A 24763-nucleotide genomic window follows, 5' to 3' on the forward strand; every position below is an offset into this window, starting at 1 on the left:
CTGTATTCTGTATAGTATGCTGCAAACGGGGCCTTGATGAAGACCTCCACAGTGCATAATTTCTTTTAAGTTCTTTTAAGCAGTCTTGTGTTATGAGTACAATTAAGAGTCCATCAGTATCCCAAGTACTCGTGCATTATCTACCCTGCCACACTTCGCTAATACGTCTTATCATTTAGGTTGCTAATACTGTTCAGTGTAAAGACAGTCTTTCTGAGGTAGACTGTTCAAGTTCAAGGACAAGTCTTTTTCTTACGAAATGCATGACATTCAAAAAAAGACAACAAATAAATACTACATGTACAATATGTAGCAATGAGGTAGAAATGGTTATAAAGAACAATGTTTGAATATACGTCAGATGAAAAAAGAAAAAAATGAATATTATCTAGCAACTGTATATAATGCACAAGAACACACACACACACACACACCCCACATGAGAGAAAGAGAGAGGAGGAAGAGGGAAGAAGAAGACAGTTTTAAGCCTGGAAATAAACTTTTGCTTTTTTTATATCATAAGACAACAAGAAGGAATGAATGTACTCCCAACCTTGGTGTACTACAGAACCATTTTATAAATATTTAACATTCTATAGGACTGATTCATATATTCTCACACAACTCTGTGGCAAAGCTGACCCATGCTGCCGACATTCTACATATCACTGAGACAGGGAGGTGAAATTTTCCTGCTTTCAGACTAATTGTCTTTGACAATTGCAGCGCCTAGTGCTACACTGCTTGTGTTGTATTTAAAAACAGGGGAAAAAGGAGAGACTTGTTCATTAAAGATGCAGTATCCCTGGTTCACACAAATGCATCTGGCAGGTTCAAAATCGAATGTCAACCAAAGGTCTCAGCAGAGTGTGAGCTTCAGTTCATGTGTTGGTCAGTCACAAGTACAGCTGGTTTTGAATTCTGAAATGCTAATAGCTCCATGTTTGCTAATGTGCTCCATATAAAAATCGGCAGATGATTCAACAACTTTCCAAAAGGAAAAAAATACATATATTAAAACACTTGGATTTGTAAAGTGTTCATGTCTATCTCTGCACATATGAAGAAAGGAAGTAACCAGTTGCTTTCGAATGATGTAAAATAAATGTCAGTTTTAAAATTTAAATAGATGATATTAAAAACAGCACACGCATACACACAAACACACACATTATATATATAGAGATATATATATATATATTAGAACTTCAGTGGCCTCAATAGTTCAACATCTGCATCCCTTCCAACTTGCAAAATACAGATTCGATGATGACGATACCAAATTCTTGCTTAAAAATATGAGAATGGAATTATAGAAGTATCTTTCAGCTTGGAGGTGGACATGTTTTCAAAGAAATCTAACTCTAAAGCGTATTTTCAAACCCACAAATATATTCAAATTTACCAAGACCTATTGTAGGAATTAATTTTTTTTTTTTTTTTAGATATATTCTTTTGAAAACTGCATAGCCAAGTACTATGCAACCCATGTAAATTGACCTTGCTATTTTACATAGTATAGCCTCTGGATAGCTTCCATCACTTGCCCAGATGGTGTTTGGCCTATGTATTTTAGTGGAATGGTTTATTTTCTCCTTGATAGGTTTCAAATGCACAAGAAAACATTATACCCGTCTATCTGCATTTGAGAATACAAACTGACTAACAGATAAACATTCTGTGTGAAAGTAAATAGCCTTAAAGTATACTGCCTTCACATTCCATTGATCAGCTCAGTCAGCAAAGTTTTCCATATTGTCACTAATGCTCTAAAGATTTTGGAGAGAAGCATGCCAGAAGAGTAGAGTATTTCCACTTGTGTCACATATAAGGTCATTATGATCTACCTCTTGAAATTCCATTGAACCTTCTACTGAAGTAGTGTCCCTTCACTTCCTTTTTGTCCCTGTTGGATATGTTACTGCAGTTGTGAAGAAGAGAATTAGGGGCTGTTAAGTGGACTAGCTCAATCTCCTGGCCAGACAGCAAGGGATTTGGCCTGGCTCATTACCTTACCTTCATTAGCAGCCTTCTCCAAATTCTTACCACTCAAAAAGAGGCAAGAGTAAGGAAGCCCGATTACACAGTTGTACTACCACTGATTGTACACATTCACTTCTGAGGATGTGGTATCCCATCCCCACCCTGAGCTCCAGAAGAGATGGTCAGAAAAGAGCTCATTATTAGGCTAGTCCAGAGGAGAGTTTAATGCTGCCATGCAGAATCAAAGAATCATAGGAGAGCACTGTGTACTCAAAGGTCAGCCCTATTTCCCCCAACAGATCTTAACTTCTTCAACATGCCCAATTTCCTAAGAGATCAAATCCTAGAATTCGTGAGGCTAAATGAAATTCACACATGGCCTCAGCTTCTGCCTAAATAGACGGATTTGGGACCACTCGGATCTCAAAGTAATTTTTAAGTCATTTAAAGCCAATATGTAGGACTTTAATTTATCTTCCTTTTTATAAACAAGTGTAAAAAACACAATAGTGCAGTCATATTTTTGGCATTAACTCTTACTAGCCACAAAAAATGTGGGTCAATATTGGATTTTCCAAAATTGTCTAAATAAAACTGGGTTTGTCAAAACTTGCCAGATGCTTTCAGGTGAACAGAGCATGTTGGCGGAGATGAAATGTAATGTCTAAAAGACAGAAAATAGGTCAGTGCTCTGCAAAAGTAAACTTGTCAGTGAGATCAACGTAGGAGCATTGGTGGCACAGTAGTTAAGTGCTCAGCCTCTAACTGAAAGGTCGGTGGTTCGAACCCATAAGCCTACAAGTGAATGGGAATATTAGAATTTTCTTACACTAAGGGATGTGCAGGGTAGAGCCAAAACACAATAGTAGAGTTTATTCACTCGTGAACAGCAGAGGATGTACTTGAATATTATTTTTTGTATCCTTAATAAAAGGCACTGCTTTTTAATATGCTTTTTTTTTCTATTTATGCACAGTCTTAATTGACAGAATATCATAACAAATTAAATTCTCGTTCATTTGCTCAGTGTTTAGCAACATAAAAGGGGAGGAAGTAATGATCAAGCATTGTAAAATTTCAGAAATATTATGAAATCCTTCATTAGTTGTCTCTATGTTAAGCGTTTCAGAAAATCTGACGTTGTGAATGAGATCAGAAAAAAAATTTGAAGGAAAAAAATAACAGAAAGACCTTTCTTGGGGCATCTCATTGCATTTATTTAATTTTTTAAAAAAAATGTACATCACTTATTGAATACATAAAATGCCAGTGCTTTGCAACAGTTTTGTTACTGCATCTTTAAACTTTAAAAAAAAAAAAAGGAAGAAGAAGAAGCGGGGGGGAACAAACAGGAAAAAAATACATTCAAAAAGTGAGGCTGCTCTGCTTACGCAGGGGCAGTGGCTTTGGAAAGCTACAGCCTACACTGTGACTGGTCAGAGGCATTGCTGAACATCAGCCAGCTATCCATGAAAAGTTGCACGTAAAGCATTAAAGGATATAAGGAACAAGTTTGTGGGGAGCAGGAGAAGAGTGGAGAATTAAGCAAAATGCCACATATGCCATGGGGAGGGAGGTGGACTGAGATGCAAGTGAGCATAAAGACTGATGATTTTGGAAACAATATATATGGAGAAAGATGGAAGAAAACCAAGTAACATGTTTGGCAAGTTATATTGCATGTGTGTGTCCACTTCCAATTTTCTACTTTACTTTCTAATAGAAATGTAACAAAACTGAGGTAGAAATGAATGTGGGAGCACTACAGCCTAGGAGATTTCAAAATGAGAAGCAAAATTGCACTGACAAGAGTGGAGTCAAAAAGAAAGAGGGGATGAAGAGGTTCTTTGAGGATATATATATATGTTAGTTGTTTTTATTTGTGTGTTTTGGTTGCTATCCTCTGCATTCTATTAAGCAGTATGGCAAGCCGATAAACTGGATAGATTAGTGAACTAGAATGACACCATTCCCAGCAGTTTTAAGAGATAACTTGCAAACTATCACCACCACTACCATACTTGAGTAAAAGACAGTCGTAGTTTTCAGGTACTGTGACTTTTTCAGGGTCCTAAACAGGTCTTGTGGCTGACTGTTCTAGACACAAACTGAGTAAGTAGCTTTCCATTAACCAGTGTACCTTTTAAGAACATTTTCACTTAATTATCAAGGAGCAGTGTACTCAGAACTCTTGCAGTTATTGACATAAAGAAGAATTCTGCTCTGGTTAATTCCCCGTAATTAGTAAAAGAACCTTTTTTTTTTTTTTTTATCCTTCCATTTTTACTTTAAGTTGTAAATATTCAGTTGTATCACACGTTGGTATTTCTCTGGATACATTCAAAGTAATTTTCCTTGCTATTTTCCAATTGTTGAGGTAAACATACATTTTCATATAAAGTAACAATGAAGCCTATCCTATTACTCTCAGCAGTACATAGTGCTTTCAACACATTCCTTTGAGGTACTGTACAAATCACAATCACTTTCCTGAGTTTTTGCAGACAAGAACATCAAAAGAAATGAACTGCAGAAATTAAGGTCCAGATTACCGTTACCCTGTTTTACCTGTTCTTAGCTTAATACTGCAGAACAGACAGGATTGAGGAATACTGTTGCTCTTAAAATGGCAAAAATCTGGTTTTCTGTCGTAACGCAACTGTTCATCTCTTTAGTCCGATAATGTTTGAAGTTAAAGCTCTTTATATTAGCACATGCCACCAATGTAATTGTGAGGCAAACAAAAAATAAAGCACCACTCCAGGCACTTGACAGCAACTAAATCTCGAGAACAGCAGAATGGAATCAACACACGAGGTTCAGGTCCTTCTGAAATCAACACACTTGCACCTTGCTCCTTGGTGAGTGTTGTCTAGCTTGAACCAAACTGAGCATCAATACATGCTTTCTGTCATCTGGGGCTTTCAAATCAGAAGCTCTCATTTGATGCACTTTTCCTTCAAATACTACCCTGACTCTAAAGATGCAACTTAATTGTTGTCTTCCCCAGTACCCTTTGCAATTTAAACACTACTGGAAAGGGGCTCTATACCCTATGTAGCAGGTTTTATGTGTGTGTGCCAACATTCGTTACATTTTTTAAACGTTATCACTGACTGCAACCAAACATTTTGTTCCATTCAACATACATATCTAGCTCTTTCTGAGATATGCTAGGCTGAATCTTGCAGAACGCATTTTCAAAGTCTGGATACGTAACTGGCCTCAACTGGCTGGGCATAATGGCTGAAAGGTCTGTGGCTGGCATGGCATGGAGGGGCCCCACTGCTGCTTCCTGACACAAATGAGCCACGTCTAGTCCAGAAAAGCCTTCTGTGCGCTGGACGAGCAGTGCAAACTCCTTGTCATTGAGACAGTAATTGTGCTGTGAGAGCAGTTGTACTATTATCTGGTGCCTCGCTGTGCTGTCAGGAAGTGGGATTAACAGTCGTTTCATGAAGTATCTCCGAAGAGATTCATCTATTTCTTCTGGTTTACTGGTGGCACAAATTACTAGGATTTGGTCCTCAGCAGAAGTTAGTACAGTGTCCAGCTGCATCAGAAACTCGGTTCTCATCCGACTGACTGGACTGTGTTCCTCACTCACTTGAGAGGAGAGAAGCATGTCAATGTCACTAACAAATATCACTGAGGGCTGGCGACACCTGGCCACAAGAAACGAGGCATGGATGATTTTCTCTGCTTCTCCTAACCACTTGGTGACTAGTCCAGAACCAGCAATTTTGAAAAATGAGGCCCCCAGCTGACTAGCTATGCATCTGCCCAGTAATGTTTTGCCTGTCCCCCGAGGCCCAAATAAAAGGATGCTCCGAGGTAAGGCCGTCAGTCCACTGAATGCGTCTGACCTCAACACTGGCCATAAAACCTCCTCTTTAATGACAGCCTTTATCAGGTCGAGACCAGCAATGTCATTCCAGTCCACTGGAGGTCCTTGGGTGATAATCTCATTGGTTACCAGGTCAATTAGGTGCGTGTCCGTATTCTTCAGTTGCTCGTCCACAGAGTGGTTGGATGAGGTAGCTGCACGGAGTCCAGGACCTTGCATTGGGTGAGAGAGGAGCTGTCTGTGCTCGTCCCCATGCTCACTCATTACTGGCGACGTGTACTTCCCAAAGGATTCACTGGATCTTGATCCCAACGAGTTCTTAGCAGTGCTGTAAGAAGGGGGGGTCAAAGCCCTACTGGACTGGCTGCTGAATTTCCTTTGCTGTTCGGAGGACATTAGCTGCTTCGTTGGCTTAAATGCTAAGGACGATGTTTCAGCACTTCTGTCAAAGCCATTCCCCCGACTTGTGTTTGAAATGCTGTTGTCGGCCATTCTGTACATAGGACTCTGTGTAGATCTCTGTTGGCCATAGCTGTAATTTCCATAACTGGAGTCCATATCTCCTTGCCCTGCCATATAGAAGGCTTTCCTTTTGAGAGAACTTGCCGAACTGTTTGTCAGAGCCGATGGTGCAATAGGCGTCAAACCATGACCCTGGTAGGTGTAGCCAGGAACAGTGGTGGGGGGCAGAGGGGTAGGAGCAGGAATTCCTGAAGGCAGGTATGCTGAAGGAGGTGGGGGTGCCCCGCCAGGGCTGTACCCCGACCCCACAGCAGTCTGAGGAGGATAGCTAGCAGAGGGATAGCTGTAACTGGAGAGGTTAGAAGTCCCATTGTAGCCTGGGACCAGGGCTGGAGGTGGAGGAGGTGGTGGTGGTGGCTGGAGGAGCCCAGAGCTATGCAAAGGAGATGGATGAGGTGAAGGAAGTGCAGGTGCTGGCTGGCTACTGTAAGTAGAATGCAAATATGATCCGTTGTATCCTGGGGCATATTCCTGAGATGGGAGCCCTGCATGGAGACTAGGTACAGTGTGGCTTCCACAGGTACTACTTGAATAACTAGGTTCTGTCAGGTTGCTGGCCACCCCAGGAGAGCTCCCTATACTTGCAGAGACATCTGCTGGAGGGAGGGCTGAACTGACTCCAGCTTTGCTGGCAGTGATAACATCCGGAACACAGTTCATAGGATAAACAGCTTCTGAATTCAAAGAAGGCTGCCAGGGTTCACTTTCATTTTTCCGACCATTCATTAGTCCTGATGGTGCATCAGAGTAGTTGCTGAGCACGGGTCGGTCCACAGGGCCTTCCAAAATGCCAGAATACTTCTCTGCATATTTTTTGAGTAGGTTGGATGCAGTCAGAGCGGATATGTCATCATTTGCCCAGGCATACTGATAGGTGCACTGCAAATGACCTCGGTAGGCTTCAACTTTGTGGGCAGGAGACCGAGTGGTTGAGGTGATGTCAAAGTGCTGTTCTGGCCACTGGGCATGCTCCGGCGTCCACTGCATCTTCAAGCCTAAGGGTTTTGGGTGGGGGAGGGGGAGGAAACACGTCATTTACTTAGATATTCATCAGAAATGTTAAAGCCTTTTCCCCCAACTTCTTTTGTTACCTATTATTTTCCATTAATGATATCCACATTATAAAGGATTTTCAGTTTTTAATACTTGTTACAATCCCTATAATATACACACTTTAAAATGGGTTAAATTTTAGCCCTGTAAGTAAACAGAATTTAAAGGAAAACTCTGCAGAAGACCTAAATTCTTCCGTTTTAAAAATAATAAGCAAATCTGTTTTTGTTAAAAGGAACTTATCAAGTTAACACTTGCTACACACACACACACACACACACATATTCCTGTCAAATTTGAATTCAATCACAGGCTCTTACAATAAAATATGCATACACCTTAAATACCTAGCATGTGATGGTATTAACATGTACATATCTAGCTGTTTTGTCTCTTCACATCATAGTTTCTGTTTTATATTTTAACCAATATAAAAATGAGACGCAGCTGACAGATCACATCTGGGATACCTCTGTTATTTGGTACTGAACACCTAGTTAGCACAGTATAATGCTCCCTGCGCAGAACAATATGACACAGACATAGCAGGTCATTCCATAATCCAACTCTCATCTAAAGTGGTCCACGACAGTTTCAAATCTGCTTCGTGGAGTGCAGCAAAGCAATCTCCCAGGCAGCGCTCCATCGCTTTCATCACACAAAGCCTACAACTCGGTATGAATTACAACTGGCTCCTTTCTGCCTCTCAGTTCTGTTGTTGAGTCTCTGGAAAAAAAAAAGCAAGCATCACTTGTCTGTCGGTCTTCTTGAATTCTCCTTCCTTCTCTTTTAATCCCCCCCTCCCTTTACAACCTCCAAGGTACTAAAATGGGGAAATTATATATATATGTAATATTGTAAATATGTAACAGAGGTGGAAGGGAAGACAAGAATGGAGAGAGAATCTGAGTCCAAAGTCTTTAAATTCTGTGGGAAGCAATGTGTGGCCTAAACTCTAAGAATGCAACTAGATAATGAGATGGCCTGGTTAATTCTATCATCTGCTAGATTACTAATTGCAGCAAGGTGACTTTGTAGCAAACTACAAAACAAGAGCATTTTCTCACTTAGGAGAAAATAAAAATACTAAGCAGTTAGAATTGGAGAGTAATTTGGATTTTTAAGTTTAAAAAAAGACCTTAGGAATCATCTTATTTCATAGATTAGGAAACTGAGGTCCGAGGAGATTTATAACTTGCCCTCAAGGTCTCACTCAGAGTTAGTTACAGCAGAATACTAGAACCCAGCTCTCCTATTTCCCAGTGCTGGTTCATCTTATTCTAATCTCTGCTTGGTTCGACGAACACTGCCTATGCTGGTACAGCTATATTAAGCAGGACTCCTTAATCTCTTTTGTATTACCCAAAGTGAATTTTGCAAACTGTCTTCTGCCCTCTGGCACAGACAGGTTCCTTGATAAGAAGGAGGCCTGGTCTAAATGAAGCATCTGTGGCATCAGCTCCCTCCTGAATTGCCAGTCTATTTTGACAGCTCCTATCCCCTTCTGTTCTCCTCCCCCAACCCCTTTAGCTCTTCATTGCCTGACTCTGGCTTCTGACATGGCCAGATTAGACTCACTGAGCTAAACTGAACATAGCACACAGTTTGGTAACAGAATGGCATGTTGATTCCCTTCTGACTCCCTCTTCCTTGTTTGCAAAACCACTGCACCAGACACTGGAAGTTAATTAGCAGGATGATGCTGTGCTAATTGTGTTAATTTACAAGGTTTTAGTCAAAGAGAATCATGCCAGGGCTGGCACTGCTGTCACGCTTCCGACTTAATGATTAAGAAATACTGAAAACAAGGTGGGAAGGATTGCAGTAATTACACAATAAATGAATAAAGCAACAGGATTCATTTGCAAATATATTTTATTGCAGTTGTACTCATTTGCATTTGGATTTTTAAAAAGGATTCATGTAGATATTCATTTGCAAATCACCATCTCAGTTAAATTAAGTCTGAATGCTGCACAGTATAGCCTAAACAAGCTTTATATATTTAAGTAAAAATACTACAGACCTTACTTCTCTTATATATACAACAGATTCTTCATTTTTCTCATATCCCCCAAAATCTTCACGCTTCTCTTTTAAAAATCTATTTTTTAAAACAATCTCATCAAATTGGGAAAAAAACATTGTAAAATCCTGAAGGGAGTGCTGCTTATATCTTTTCATTCGGAGAAACTCTGGGGGTGAGTTCTAGGAAGAACTAAAGTGATATTCTTAATTGTTTCACTTTCTCAATCATTAGTTTTTAAGGGGGAGGAAAACACACCACAAGATGGGTGAAATGACCAAAACCACACTTTAAAGGGGAAAAGATGCAATTTTAATGAAGCAGTATTTCAGGAATCATACGTTCATTAAATTCAACTGGAAATTATTAAGAGCAAATCACCAGGAACCAATTGCAAGTAATCAGTATCTAAATTCTTCCAGTGTCATGGGATTTACTTCAATTCTTATAAAAAAAGAGAATATTAATATGACTGTAATGTAGAACTGTCTAAAAGATCTGCAAATTTCATTTGTCCTATAAATATTTCTAGGGAATTTCTATTAAGATTTTTTTTTCTTTAAAAGATTATCAAAATACAGAGTTGAGAAAGTAAGAACACACATATGCTATGAATAGGAATTTAATTAGATTGATACAGTAGAAACGTGAATAAATGTCTTGAAACAAGATCTCAGAAAATAATTTAGTGGTCACATGCAATGGAATGTACCACAGCATACACACACACACACACACACAACTTAAAGGACATGGCTTTCAGTTAGCTGGGCTAAGCAACTGTTGGCATTAGTTAACAAACATACATAATATTTTTAAAAAATGCCTTTTAAGAGAAATAAAACTACTTTAAATTTAGAATAATTATTTTAAAAAGATCAGCCTCATCACCAGTATTGGCTTATAATGTTTTCATGTACATCAATAATTTACAAAATGCAAAAATGATTTTAATAAAGTACCAAAAAAAAAAAGTCCGTTGCCTTCGAGTCGATTCCAATGCATAGTGACCCTGTAGTACAATCACTGTAAAACACAGGAGTGTACAGTTTAAATTAAATAGGTTGGTCATCTTCACTGAGTATTTCTGCATAGTTTAGCAAAACCAAAGAAATTTCATAAGATTTTTCCATTTTATCTTAAATTAAGCAAAGATTCTATCTATCAAAATTATTTCTTTGGAACAATTACTGGATACACCATTGCCTTTTTATTCTCATGTTATTTTTGGATGTGCTTACCAAGATAATTGCAAGTTTATTTAGTGATGCATACTAAATAACAATAACCTTAGCAGGGCTGCAAAAAGCAAGATTGAGCTTTGATTAAATAACCTTCAGGAACAGAATTGTTCACACCCCCTGAAACATGAGTATTTATTCCAGTGCTTTGAAATCACTGATGTTATTTGAAAGCCCAAATTAATAGTTAAACATAACCTAGTTCTTACTATTAAAAAAAAAAACAAAAAACCTAGTCACCATGAGTTCTTACTATTAGTACGCGCTAAAGGAGCTAGTGTACTGGAGATTGTCCTAGCCTTGGGAGCACAAAGAGCCTTTTCATCAGTTCCTTGAATTGTGACACTATCTGAAGTAGTGCCAAACTTGGATTTTGTTGTTGTTGTTATTGTTGCTCTGGTTATTGGGAGTGATCTTTTGGATGTGAAATAGAAGAAAAATGCAGAGCCAAATGTTCTTTGAATAATAATTTTAAAAAATCATGCTCCATTTGATTATATTGTTGTTACCTGTGAGTGAGAAGAAGCATACACGTCACTTAACTTGGCACCCAAATAAGAAGATGGATTTTAAAAACAGCTTTTATATGCTTTTTCTTTGGAACATGAAAAGAAAAAACTCAATACTGTTTCAACATCATTAGAAACATGACTCCAAAACACTAATTCCCACTGTTGTTTGGAAACAGCTTCAACTGGTACAATGAAAAAAATCAGCAAATGGGAGAAAGCAAGAAAACAGTGCTCAAAGATAACTGAACAGTTCTAAAACATCAATTATCTTTTCTGAAGAAGATCAGGAAATTCTTAATACAGCTGGCAAATTTCACAATGCAATGTGTTTGTTTTTAAAATACGTAATTTAATAGAAAATTGCTTTTAAGATAATTTAACATAAGCGTTACATGGGAATGACAGCTACTATATGACTCAACGGCACTGGGTTACTGGGTTATACTAAAAAGCCAGTGCGTTTTGTTCTTACTTTATTGTTATATGATGAATACGTATATATGTACACAAGTCTATATTTCCCATAAAACTGGACAGTTGGAGAACATTTTCCATTCTCATCATTACTGACCATTTCATAACTTAGGTTTACTTATTAAACAGTTACTGCCTTACTGCTTTACTTCCTCCATTTTGCTTTTTTTGTTTGACTGTTTCTGAAATAAAACCATTGTGGCATCCCCTAAAGTTCTGCCACAGCTTCAAAATGATGAAGAAGCTGTTATATAGAAAAACAAAGAGTATAAAAACAACTTTCAGACTGGGAGGAATTGGAAATGAAAGGCTAGGTCTTCTAGAATCAATTGTTAGCACTTATTGCTGAAAATATTAATCTAAGGTACTCACTACCCTACCCCTAACACATATGCCATTCAACAGTTTATCAGGTCTAAAAAAGCTGCTCTTCTACAAGGTTCCCATAGGGTAATTCTGGCTGCTACGAGCTCTGCCTTCATTTGTAGGTTTTCTCAGACTTCCTGAGGGCAGAGACCTGAGGCAAACACCTGCAGGCAACACAGGCTCCCTTGCTCTAGGACAGCTGCATAGTGCTCACACAGGCCTGCAAGACAACATCACTGTACCTATTACATTCCTTTGGGCTATTAGACCCTGAGCCTTTTGTTATTATTATTTATTTAATATTAAAACAAATTAATACAGTATTTAGCAAAGTTCTCTCTAGGAAACGATCACTAGTGGGGTAAATACAGTTAAGTAATTATAATATTCTACAGCCCCCTCAGCCTAATAACACAACGGATTATCTCCTAAGTTGGAAATGGCAAAACAAACTCATAGGGCGTTTACATTTAAATAGAGTGTAGCAAATTCATTGGCTAAAAGTATAGCCTTATGTGAAGAGCCTTCTGAAAGAGCAAGGACTACAAGCATCTTGGTACTAAAAACTGGCCCTGTGCAATATGTGCTTATCATTATTCTTCAAGGGGAATGATGAACAAATGAAATGTTTGAGCAGACTAAGCAGCATTCTTCTCCTGTCTATCCACGCTCATAAACGAAGAGCTACCACAGCAACATTTAGTATTGCTTATACCGATTGATTTGGTCTGGAACCTTCCTCAATCCACTTCCTAATAACACTAGCCTTAAAATATGACCTCAGATATAAAATTTCAAGTGAAAACAGTGAGGAGAAAAAACACAGAAATTACACATTCTTTTCAATCTCTTAGAAGTCCTTTATAAACTGAATATCCCACTGCCGTCAAGTCAATTCATAGCGACCCCATAGGACACAGTAGAACTGCCCCATAGGGTTTCCAAGACTGTAAATCTTTACGAAGCCAACTGCCACATCTTTCTCCCGTGGAGCAGCTGATTGGTTGAAACTGTCAACCTTTCAGTTAGCAGCCAAGCGCTTTAACCACTGTACCACCAGGGCTCCTTGAATATGATAAACTCTTTGTTGTCGAGTCATTCCAACTCATAGCGACCCTATAGGACAGAGCAGAACTGCCCCATAGGATTTCCAGTGAGTGGCAGCTGGTGGATTTGAACTGCTGACCTTTTGGTTAGCAGCCGAGCTCTTAACCACCGTGCCTTAGGGACTATCAAGTGTATTTAGTCAACAAATTGTGTGCTCCCTATGTGTAAAGCCTTGTGGTTCAATGCTAAGAAGTTAATCAAGGCAACTATTTGTTTACAAGGTGATGAAACCTTTCTAGCTTGCTTTCTTTCTTCTATAATTTCACATTCAGTTTAGAATTTACTCTAAAATTAGACTCTTTGATTTTAGAGATTAAGGAACATTTAAAATGACTTAGTCCAATCCAGACAGCCTCACACTTAGTCTAGTGTTTCACTTACTCTGGTGCCCTGTGAGGTTGAATATTATTTAGTCTGGTATTCCAAATACATTATTTTATTTGGAGGCATGGCTAGACTGGACAGAAAAGGACTGAAGGAAACAAAAAAGGCCATAGAATTTTGTTTGCAGGGTGAAAACCCAGGGCTTGAGAATCAGACCATTGGCATTGCTCATGCTATCACTTATTTCTGATCTTGATTAAGTCACTTAAGCACATCACACTCAGTTTTCTCAGCTATAAAATGGCATCGTCTGCCTAACTGGACTGTTCTTAAGATTATCTAAAATAATAATATTTGTGAAATTACTTTCTAACTGTGAACAACTGCACAATGTTTCTTGTTATTCTTCTGTTTTTAAAAAGCCAGATAGCTGCATTCGAAACAAAACAAAACAAAACTGGCTGGACAGATTGAAAAAAAGTAAAATCACTCTCAGAATTTATCAGTTAGTTTTCCTTCAACCTCAGGACAGCTACTGAAAAGGAAATTTTTCAATGGAAATGCCGGTTATAAAAAAGAGAAATTGTTTCACACATAGTAAAACGCAAAGCATGATTTTTTTTAATCAAAAAGATATCAAAAATTCAAAATGTTTTCATAGTGTTTTATTTATTTTAAATGTTATTTGTGAGTCAACATTTTATAAACCAAAAATAAGAAACACAGTACTTACAGGTTTTAAACTAGCTAAGAATGATCTTAAAACCTGCAGTCTTAAGATATTCTAATTATATAACAAATACTGTCAAATAATTTTCCCTTTAAATCACACTTTCGCACCTCCAGACTTCAAATTATACTACACTTTGCAGCAAATTACTCTCTTCCCACTTCCCTCCTCCAGTCTATCTTATTTGCATAAAGCAATCCTTTTTTACAATCTCGAAGGCATTTCTGGCTAAAATGGTCCTTTGTAAATATAGTTCAGATACCTCAACCTCTATCGTGGAGAACTTGTAACCAGACAACCTGAAGGCAGCATACAGCCTGCAAATATGTTCTGTTTGGCCTGCACAAGTTTTAAAAAGCACTTAACTTTACATTTGAAAAAAATCAGTATTTGCATATTTCCCATTTTTCAAGACAAGCTGAAAGATCCTGCAACACTAGACCTCATTCTTGCCCAGCAACAGTTGGCTGAATCTGAGAAGCAGCTGTCCCCTTTGGACATGGCATACCCTTTCTGCTTTGTCACCGTGCCCCCAGTCCCTATTACAACAACAGGTATTTTTATGGTACCTAGAATCGACGGCAACTAACAACAACAATCAGGTCACATAGATATTTGAATTTATGACATCACTCTGATGCTTCAAACTCCAGTAATTTCATATATTTTCTTGAAAACTAGCAAGCATACTGCTCTAAAACAAATATATAGTCAGTTGAGAAGAAAAAATTTCCAAATACTATTATACATTACTGCCTTCTTAATCAAAGCACGGGGAAAATAATAATTTTCTTGTTGATTCAGTGTCATTAGTGTAATGGTATAGAATGACGGATGTTGATTAAAAAAAAAAATTGTCCCAGATTGCTGTTGTTTTGATGTTTCCTCCTTTCCTCTGATTTGTCAGGCATTATTTCTCACTATTTTCCATAGGTCCATCTCCACCATTCCTGAACGCATCCCCTATTAGTCAATTGCATGAGCTTTGATACAACTTTTGAGATACTGTTTAAACAAATTCAACATCATGCTTCTTATTTCTTGTAGAAAGTTGTTGGATGGATAGTATTGGGTAAGCAACAGATCTGATCCTGTAAGTCATTATTTTGGGCTTAGTAAAATCCTATCTTCAATATCATAAGCGCCATGACTTGAACCAGGATAGTATATACGCTGTCCTTCAATTAAACTTGTGGGTAGCTTACGATCTAAATCAGTTTCACTAAAATGCATTAAATTTTATTCACAGCAACAAAATATTCACTCTTCAGAACGTGACCAAATGTAAAGATGACTATTTTGCCACTATTTCATACTGAGGATGAAATTTAGTATGCATGGGTCTGACTGGTCATCATTTTTAATATGCAAGACATATATAAGAAGATGGCTTGCATTTATGAGGATGAATGCATAAGCACTTATGCAAAGCAATTATACTGATGAAAGGAATATTACTTTTAGTCCACTGAGCTTATATTCAATATATGACCAGGATAGACAGCTTATCACTTAAGGCAACCCAGGAAATCACGACCATAATTCAAATAAGTACTTATTTTTTGTGGGGGGTCCTAAAATTTCCAACACTTGAGTCAAAGTAAATGAGTGAACATATAATCATACTCACACACAAATCCTTACAGTTTAAAATTATATTTTAGATGCTTAGGGGTTTTTTTGGGGGGGTGCTACAAAAGTTTCTATGTAAAAATTTTTGAATAAGAATCTAATACCAAGTTAAAAACAGTGTCCAAAGGCCTGTGTATATCCTACCATATTTAGTACAAAAGAATATATACTATGTATACACATGCAATTTAAAATATACAAATGACCAGCATTCTGAATCTTAGTATTTAGTGCCAGGTGTCATCAACTATTGTAAAGGAAGAATTTGAAGGTTACAAGTTAAAAAACCGATTCCCCTGGTTTAAGTCAAATGTTTATTTGTTTATGCTACCTCTCTGAATGATTTTAGATACTTTATAATCAGTTCAAATAGTGCTTTGTAGTTAACCTTTAAAGTTATTATATTATGGCCTTTCATTTCTCATGCCATCTCTTCCCTTTCTCCATACACTTTTTCAACTCATTAAGGCGCTCTACCCTTCCCCCAGTTCTTTTTGTCATACAGAGATCATAAGGACACACCACAGATGTCCACAGGGACTGCCAGGGCTAATGAATATGCATGTTCTGTGTCACAACAGAGCACTCCCCTTGTTCTGCAGTATCAACCCTCTTATGTGTGTAAATAACAGGTGAGCTGTAGCATACAGGGATAAATGGGGTTAACACAACCTGAAAGCCCCGTGCTAGATTCATACTATCTGGCCTGTGTGATTGATTCAGAAAGAGAAATCTAAATGCCAAAAGCACTGTGCATTTTCTGGGTGTTTTGAATCTTCATTTTTTTAAAAGGACTCTGTAGAGATAACTACCATTGTCCTAAAAGTCTGAGGTTATTTCAATTGATTCTCAGGATACTGTTTCTCATATAAAATGTATTTTCACATTTAATAAACACAAACGAAGCGTGGTACCAAAGCTGAATTATGTCATGGCTAGTTTATATATCCTTGGTCACAATTTTAAAATGTTACGTTAACCATAATGTGGACATATAGCTATTTGTAAATAGATATTGGTGTGTATTCTATTTCAAGAATATAAATGCAAAGATCAATTTACTTACATTTAAACTGAACTGTACTCACTCTTACTAAACACACCAAGCTGACAAGAGTCCATAAACAAATGCAGAATCTCCCAAGCCCCATGACCTTGCATAAATGAAATTTACATTCATCTTTTGAAACGTTATCTAAAAAGACAGTTTGCATAAAACAAGATGGATAAATAAGGATGCCTATTTAAGATTGAGGGCTTTCTCACATAATTAGACAAAGGAGTAAGAGTATTATTTACATATGAGTATACAACTCTTCAGCCATTCTCCATGAAAAACTTTTTGCTAAAGTGTGCAAAGCCCAGACAAAATTTGTATAGGTTATTTATGCGTTTTTCTCTTTTTGGCAATTTGTGCATTAATTTTTAATGCAATAGCAAAATACTATCTTGGACTTCAATAAAAATATTCTATAGTCAGGGCTGGGTGACATAGTGCATTAATTCAGTGTCCTTCACTCCCGGGACCTGTGTATAATTTAGTCCAGCCTGAAGAAAATAACTTTGATCTGAAGGCAGTGGAAAAAGCTACATATGAAATGAGTTTTGTTTGCTTTAGTGTTGTTTCTTCCATATAAGACGACATATGAAGATAAACTGCTTTAGAATACAACCAACATGGCGCAGGATTAAAAGCAAAGAGCTCTTAGTAAAAACAGTAGTTTCCTCACCTCTCCATTCTTCCCACTCTGCTCCATTCTACATCTGGTGAAACAAATCTAAGCACTACCTGTAATTGGGATGCTTGGATTTCTAGATATACAGAGCACTGTTAAAGTGCAGTATAAATGACAGTCCAGTCATTAGTGTTGTTGGCTCTTCCATTTGTAAAAACAAAGAATGCTGCACAATTAGAAAAGGATTTCTGCCTGGAGGGGGTGCCCAATAACTAAATCTATGGGAAAATGGCAACAGTAGGAGAGACTACAAGAAAAGAAATTGTTTCTTCAGATCCCATCTTGATTGTGTTCTCTATGAAAATTGTTAGCTGCACAATTTCATCTACTGTTATGATGGACTATACCATTATGCTAAAAAAAAAAAAAAATTAGGCTTTGGCTCAGTTGAATAGAAGTCCTTCGTGGGATTAATCACATGAAGTACAGAATCCCCTTTCTTTTGCTTATAATTATCCAAATAATCCAATCCGATCTTCTGTTGGGAATAAACATGGTTTACGTTGTCTCTAACATAGCAGTTAAAAATAATGTTGCTCTCAATATGGCTTTCAGCAGAATTAAAACCTATAAAGATGTTACTTCTATACAATCTAAATTGTTCTAAAGTTTTTTTTCTTATTGATGATTATAAACTATTTTCCTGACCTCCTTAGTTATGAATAAGGACTAGTGTTTGCTAACATTTTTAGAGAATGGGAAGGTTTTTTTTTTTTCCCCCAGACACATTTTTTAAACTAGGAGATCATTTGAGAAAAATTTAATTTTAAATATGCTAGTTTTAGTTTCATATGTTAAAAAAAGTTAATAAATCAAATCTTCCTGCTACCTCTTCGAATTCTGTGTTATCCTATTCAAAGCACACAAGTTCCCTAAACAACAGGAAACCCAAAATGTATGCAGGACTATTCAGTTAAGATTGGTAGGCTAAACAGAAAAATCAAATCTAGGTGCCTGTATGAATATATGTAAGTGTATGTCTGTACTTGAGGAAAGGATATATGGAAAATAAGGGAGAGAGTGACAGAGAAATGAAAAAGAGATTTTTAGAACTGCTTTTATTCTAAACTGGATCTATGCTTAACTAGCCACATTATTAATAATCTCAGAATCTAAAGCACGTTCTAACTAATTAACGTGTACATACCATATTTTTATCAAAAGTAAGCAGTTCTTAAGGTTTTATTTAGCTATGCATTTATTGGTAGCTTAAACCAAGTCGAATGTCTCAAAAAATTTTCCATACTTAAAAAACTCAAAGTCTTATTTTGTATCATCTCAAAATTCACCACGAACACTCAATTTCTTAATCGAGTACTTGTTTTTCTGGGGAGTCTAGGTTTATATTCGTAAAGCTTTCTTCCAAATGGAAATCTAATAACAATTTTATTACATATTGACACATTTTCACAATTATATACAAAAAGAAAAGCATTTATTAGAATCATTTTAGATAAAAATGCTAAAAAAAAATCCTTGACACACAAATAATTAAAAGCTATAATAACTGAATTATATAGGGACACACCTCAATTGTTAATTTAGGATTATTATTGTCTTTTCTATACAATAGGTTCTTTTTTTTTTTAACACACAATTCATAGCATGATGAATCATAGGTCTCAAGCTACATTCCTACACATTCAACTGACATACCTAGAACTGGTCTCCTTTTAAGTGAATCTTTTTAAAAGCATTCAGATGCCTAAAAAAAAAGAATACTATAATTTCATTTATATTTTATTTTCAGTCGGATGGCCATTATAATGATCACTTACCTAACTTGTAAAGATATTCAGGTAAGCATATTTTATTGTGCCCTCCTTTTATTTCTGTGCTTCTATATCCAACCATTGTTTCCATATTTTACTTTAGAAGTTATTTTATCCAGTTCAATGTCAAACGATATTATACTTTAAAACGAATCTATTCCAGAAAATATAGTATAAAATACTGGATTCCATCCATGGCTCCCAGAAGCATTAAAACGTTACAAGAGTACACCAATGACAGCTTAATCACTTAAAGGCTTTTTGCATTAACACTGTTCCCGCCCCCCCCCCCCAACACACACAATTTGAGAAGTAATACCCAGGCATGATTTAATAGGAGGTTAGCTGTTAAATACAGCTAAATAAAATATTTTTTTGTAATACCAAAATCAAGTTTAGTGTCTAATGAATATTCCTTGCACTTTTTGAAATACTACTGCACATCCATGAAGGTTGATTTCTTCTACTTACTTCCTTCCTATACATGTATTAAAAAAAAATAAGTCTGGTAATTAACAGGCACAGTTTGATAGCCTCTTGTATTGTTATGATTTTAAGTAGAAGATCCATGGATAAAACATAATTGAAAGGTGGGCCTATTAATCTAGGGAATAACCTCCACAAACCAAATAGGAATGAATCATTTTTAAGTCTCCACCTCATTTATAGCTTTACATTCCTAAGAAAAAGGAAGAAAAAAAAAGTGAGAAACTAAAGGTGACCTTATTTAGACATATTAGTCAAGGCAGCCTTCGCTGTTTTTAAGCAAGCAAACATGATTGTGTCTCTACTTTGTCCATCCACTTTTCCAGTGTATAAATTGGATGATGACTTGGACAATTCTCTCTTCATTAGTGAACGGTAGAAAGAAAATATAGAGGTGTTTTTTTTTCTTTTTTAAACTCTGCAGTGTCTTGTAGCCAGATTCCAAAGCGTCAAGGAAAGATATATATATATATTTTTTTGCTAGACAAGCTGTCGTAATTGAAATGAAGTCTAATCAGACTCATTACTGTTTTCAGCAATTTGCACCACCAAAGATGCTTATTAGGTAACTGTGTTTAATAAACCACTCTTTAGAAAAATACCAGTAATGAGCTCTTAACAGCCAATCTTTAGCGTGAATGTAATGTGAAAAGTGTTCCTAGCGCTGAATAGATTTTCACATTTAGTAGTGTCATAATTAAGCTCCATGAATTGGTTGCTGTGATATTAGATTTATTGCAATAATCTTATTTTTTTTTATTTTAAATATATTTGAAAATACAGTCATCTTCTATTAGAGTTGGATTATATTCATTCTACAGCAAATTTTAGGTTAGTGCCAAGCTGGTCAAGAGTTTTCATCTGAATATTTGTGAGCAAATGATAACCAAGGATTTTATAACTGATGCTAGTTATCAGGCTTGTAGTCAGCTTCCCCACACCTCAGAATACAAGAAAAAAAGTCTTCTTGTCATCTGATTATATATGAAAAGTTATTCCAGCTATAAATATATTATGATTATTAAGTTAAAACAGAAAAAAAAGAGACATTTTGAAATGAATATTTGAAGAAATACTGCCCTTTCATAATAGCAGATATAAATAGCATTATATTGCTTAATTAGATATTGTTATTAAAGATGTGACTACTACTTTCCCTCTTGATATATGCACACTCCTTTTTTTTTTTATGTAGCACCATTTACTAAGCTGTTAACACTAAAGGACAGTATTGCAAATATTTATTATTTATATGTTCTAAGGGTGGTCATGAAAGTTAGCTGGGCTTCTTATTGGTACGGGCCAAAAAAAAAAAAAGTTACACACCTCTGAGCAAGGGAGCTATCTCCATGCAAAATGATCCATGTGCCAAAACAAGTATATATCTATAGAATCCATCAATAGAATATATCTTGAAGCATATCTATATCTATGTGTCTATCTACAATGATTACATAGAAAAAATTAAAAACTTTTCGAGAACATCAAAATAAGGCATAGGAAGCACTTGAACTTGGAATCATGTTTTATGTTTCACGTGATAACTATCTTTTGCACACTAAAAAACCACCCAAAAGATGGCATAATAGGCTTTGAAATGAGATTTGTGACATTCTTAAATAGGTCCATGAAAATAATACATGAAGTACAAAAAATAACAGGAAAACAAGCATTTATACCCATTTGTAATAAAATGTTAAGACGGATTCTGTTAATGATTCCTCTCTCAATACACTTTCTATTTCTTTTAACCATGAGCTTCAAGACTCCTAATTAGACCCAATAAGCCCCCATAACTGTTTTCAGCTTTTTGAATCAATAGGGCTATGAGAACTGAGACTGTCAAATTAATGGCTTGTTTCATCTGATTTTGTGGAATGCACTTCTTTGCATTAGAAAGTAGAGAAGAAACCAAACTCATTCCCTTGTGGATTCTTGTAGCTCTTGGATCAAAATATCTTTCTGTTTAAGTCTTGACTGAATTCGTATTCAGAACCACAAAAGAAAAAGTGAGTGCATAAAATGACTGGAAAACCTATATTCTACATCTTTAAGTGACTCACAGCTAGGCTATTAAAAAAACAACAACAAAAAAAAAACCAAAAAACAACTAACAGGGTCCCCTTCAATGCCTTTGGAGTACCTTCTCATATTCATGAATAATTTAATTTCTGAATCATATCATTTATGAATGTTTTATAATAGAGAATGCATGTTATGTACCTTTGATTTTATTACAAAAGCTAAGAAACTTCAAGAGCCTCGGTGGTGCAGTGGTTAAGAGCTTAGCTGCTAACCTAAAGGTCAGCAGTTTGAATCCACCAGGCACTCCTTTGAAACCCTATGGGGCAGTTCCAAGATGTCAATTTATTATAATAAATAATAACGGTAATAATGATGACAACAAAAAATCATTCTTTCCGTGAGTTTTCAAAATAACTTTCCATGATGATGTAGCTTACATTTTAATTATTAATTTTAACTAGGAATTGAGTACCTAGTTAATAGATATTTCACCTGGATCTAATCACTTGAGTTATAGAAGATTGCAGAATTCGCCTTGGTCTTCATTTCTAACTTGAGAAACATAAGCTAGGGAGGATGGATATACATACAGATATTAGTACAGAGAGCAAAGGACACACAAATACATATTATCATGTAAATACAAGGTATGGGTCAAAAGGGCATAATACAATGGTAGTGGTATAAGGGAGACTTGTGTTAATCAGGCAAGACTTTTTGAACAATGTGGATTAATACTTCTGCTTTTGGCTACACCATCTGTCATGGACTGAATTGTGTCCCCCAAAAATATGTGTCAACTTGGTTAAGCCATGATTCCCAGTATTACGTGGTTGTCCTCCATTTTGTGACTGTAATTTTATGTTAAAGAAGATTACGATGGGATTGTAACACACTTACTGAGGTCACATTCTTTATTCAATGTAAAGGGAACTTCCCTGGGGTATGGCCTTCACCACCTTTTAACTTACAAGCCATAAAAAAAAAAAAAAAAAACGGAAGCCAGCTTTTGTAATAAAATCAAATGTACCGCCAAGAAAGAAGCACCGGGAGTAAAGCATGTCCTTTGGACCCGTGGAAACCCTGGTGGCAAATTGGTTAAGTGCTACGGCTGCTAACGAAAAGGTAGGCAGCTCAAATCCAGAAGGCGCTCTTTGGAAACTTTATGGGGCAGTTCTACTCTGTCCTATAGGGTCACTATGAGTCAAAATCGACTCTATGGCAGTGGGTTTGGTTTTTGGGTTTGGACCCCTGGTTGCTGCACAGAAAAGCTCCTAGTCCAGGGAAGATTGAGGACAAAGACCTTCCTCCAGAGCCAATAGAGAGAGAAAGCCTTCCCCTGGAGCTGATGCCCTGAATTTGGACTTCTAGCCTACTAGATTATGAGAATATAAATTTCTCTTTGTCAAAGCCATCCACTTGTGGTATTTCTGTTAGAGCAGCACTAGATGACTAAGACACCATCTCTCTGAAGATGCACAGAAGTCATACACTTATTCTTGCAAATAATTTTCAAAAAGCATTAGGACTAATTCTTAAAAATTTCAAGGACCAACAATATCTAGTACCTGATTTACCAATCTTACCCTCTACTCAATTTCATCATTTGCATATTCCTAAACTATAAAAGCTTACAGCAAATAGCCTTCCATGTATTTTCTTAAAACATACACACATCCGCTCACATGCACATACAAACAAGAAGGAAACCTAAAAGAAATAAATTTATTTTACTTAGGTTGCACATTATTTCAGGCTTACTTTTTTCCCTCCCCTTTTGGCCCAGGCTTGTGAATCTTTGAATCTTGATAACTTTTATCATCACTAGAAAAAAAAAACAAATAAGACTAGTTGGCTAAACTGTTTAAAATAATGACATCCATGCTTTAATAACTACTACTTGAGAGAATCTTCCCTAAGAGCTAGGGATTATGGATCCCTGACCCTATGGAGCTAAATGTCTATCAGGGGACAAACATATTAAGTACAAGTTGGTAGTGAAAAAATAGATTTACTTTTGAAGTGGTGTGGAAATTTAGCAGAGAAAAGATTTAGTCCTAAATCTGCTAGAGAGAGATGGCTTCATAGAGAAGTTAATACTCAGGGTCTATCTAGGAAGTCGAATAGAATTTCACCAATTAGAGTAGAGGGAGATGAGGTTTCTTGTCTAGTAGAAAGCCTGGTCAAAATCACAGATGAAGCCAAGTTCATCTGGCACATTTAGGGGAGCAGGGTAGTCTGGTATGGTTAGAGGGTCGGAGCGGGGTATATGTCTATGCATAGGGTGGGAGAGAGGTAGAGATAAAGCCTGAATGAATTGCAAAGGTACTTGAATGTTTGGACTTTATCCTACTGTGTTACCCTAAAGTGTCTTGATACATTCTTTAGAAATACGCCAATGGTAAAAAATATATAAAACAGATTAGAGGGAAAAAGGACTAGAAGCAGAGTGTGAACATGAACAATAAACCCACTGCCATCGAGTTGATTCCAACTCATAGCGACCCTATAGGCCGGAGTAGAACTGTCCCTTAGGGTTTCCAAGACTGCAAATCTTTGCTGAAGCAGACTGCCATATCTTTCTCCCATGCAGTGGGTGATGGGTTTGAACATCCAACCTTTTGGTAAGCAGCCAAGCACTTTAACCACTATGTAACCAGGGCTCCTACATGAACAATACCCATTGCCACTGAGTCGATTCCGACTCATAGTGACCCTATAGAGAGAGTAGACCTGTCCCATAGGGTTTCCAAGAAGTGACTGGTGGATTCGAACTGCTGACCTTTTGGTTAGTGATTGATGTCTTAACCACTATACCACCAGGGCTCTGCAAGAACAGGAAGAAAAAAATCTGAGATTTTAGAGGTAGAGTCAAAAAGATGAGCTGACCAATTAGGTTAGGAAGAATGAAGGAAAGGAAAGTGAAC

The 24763-nt window shown here is 36.7% G+C and overlaps 1 protein-coding gene across 5 annotated transcripts in view; it reads right to left on the reverse strand.

Moving 5' to 3' along the window:
• Nucleotides 1-2965: 2965 nt before the first annotated feature.
• Nucleotides 2966-24763, reverse strand: part of FIGN (fidgetin, microtubule severing factor) — a 138105-nt gene continuing 116307 nt past the window's right edge. For 2 of the 5 annotated variants that reach the window (XM_049887316.1, XM_049887317.1), the window contains 2 exons: nt 23598-23660; nt 2966-7347 (listed from right to left, as the gene is read on the reverse strand). In XM_049887316.1, the coding sequence (XP_049743273.1) occupies nt 5093-7347; nt 23598-23660 (2318 nt within the window). In that variant the 3' untranslated portion in view covers nt 2966-5092. Of the gene's footprint in view, nt 7348-7875; nt 14099-23597; nt 23661-24763 lie in introns of those variants that run through there. The other 3 variants (XM_049887319.1, XM_049887318.1, XM_049887315.1) reach the window with 2 other exon arrangements.

The sequence above is a fragment of the Elephas maximus genome, chromosome 6, assembly GCF_024166365.1.
Source record: "Elephas maximus indicus isolate mEleMax1 chromosome 6, mEleMax1 primary haplotype, whole genome shotgun sequence".
Taxonomy (NCBI): Eukaryota; Metazoa; Chordata; class Mammalia; order Proboscidea; family Elephantidae; genus Elephas; species Elephas maximus.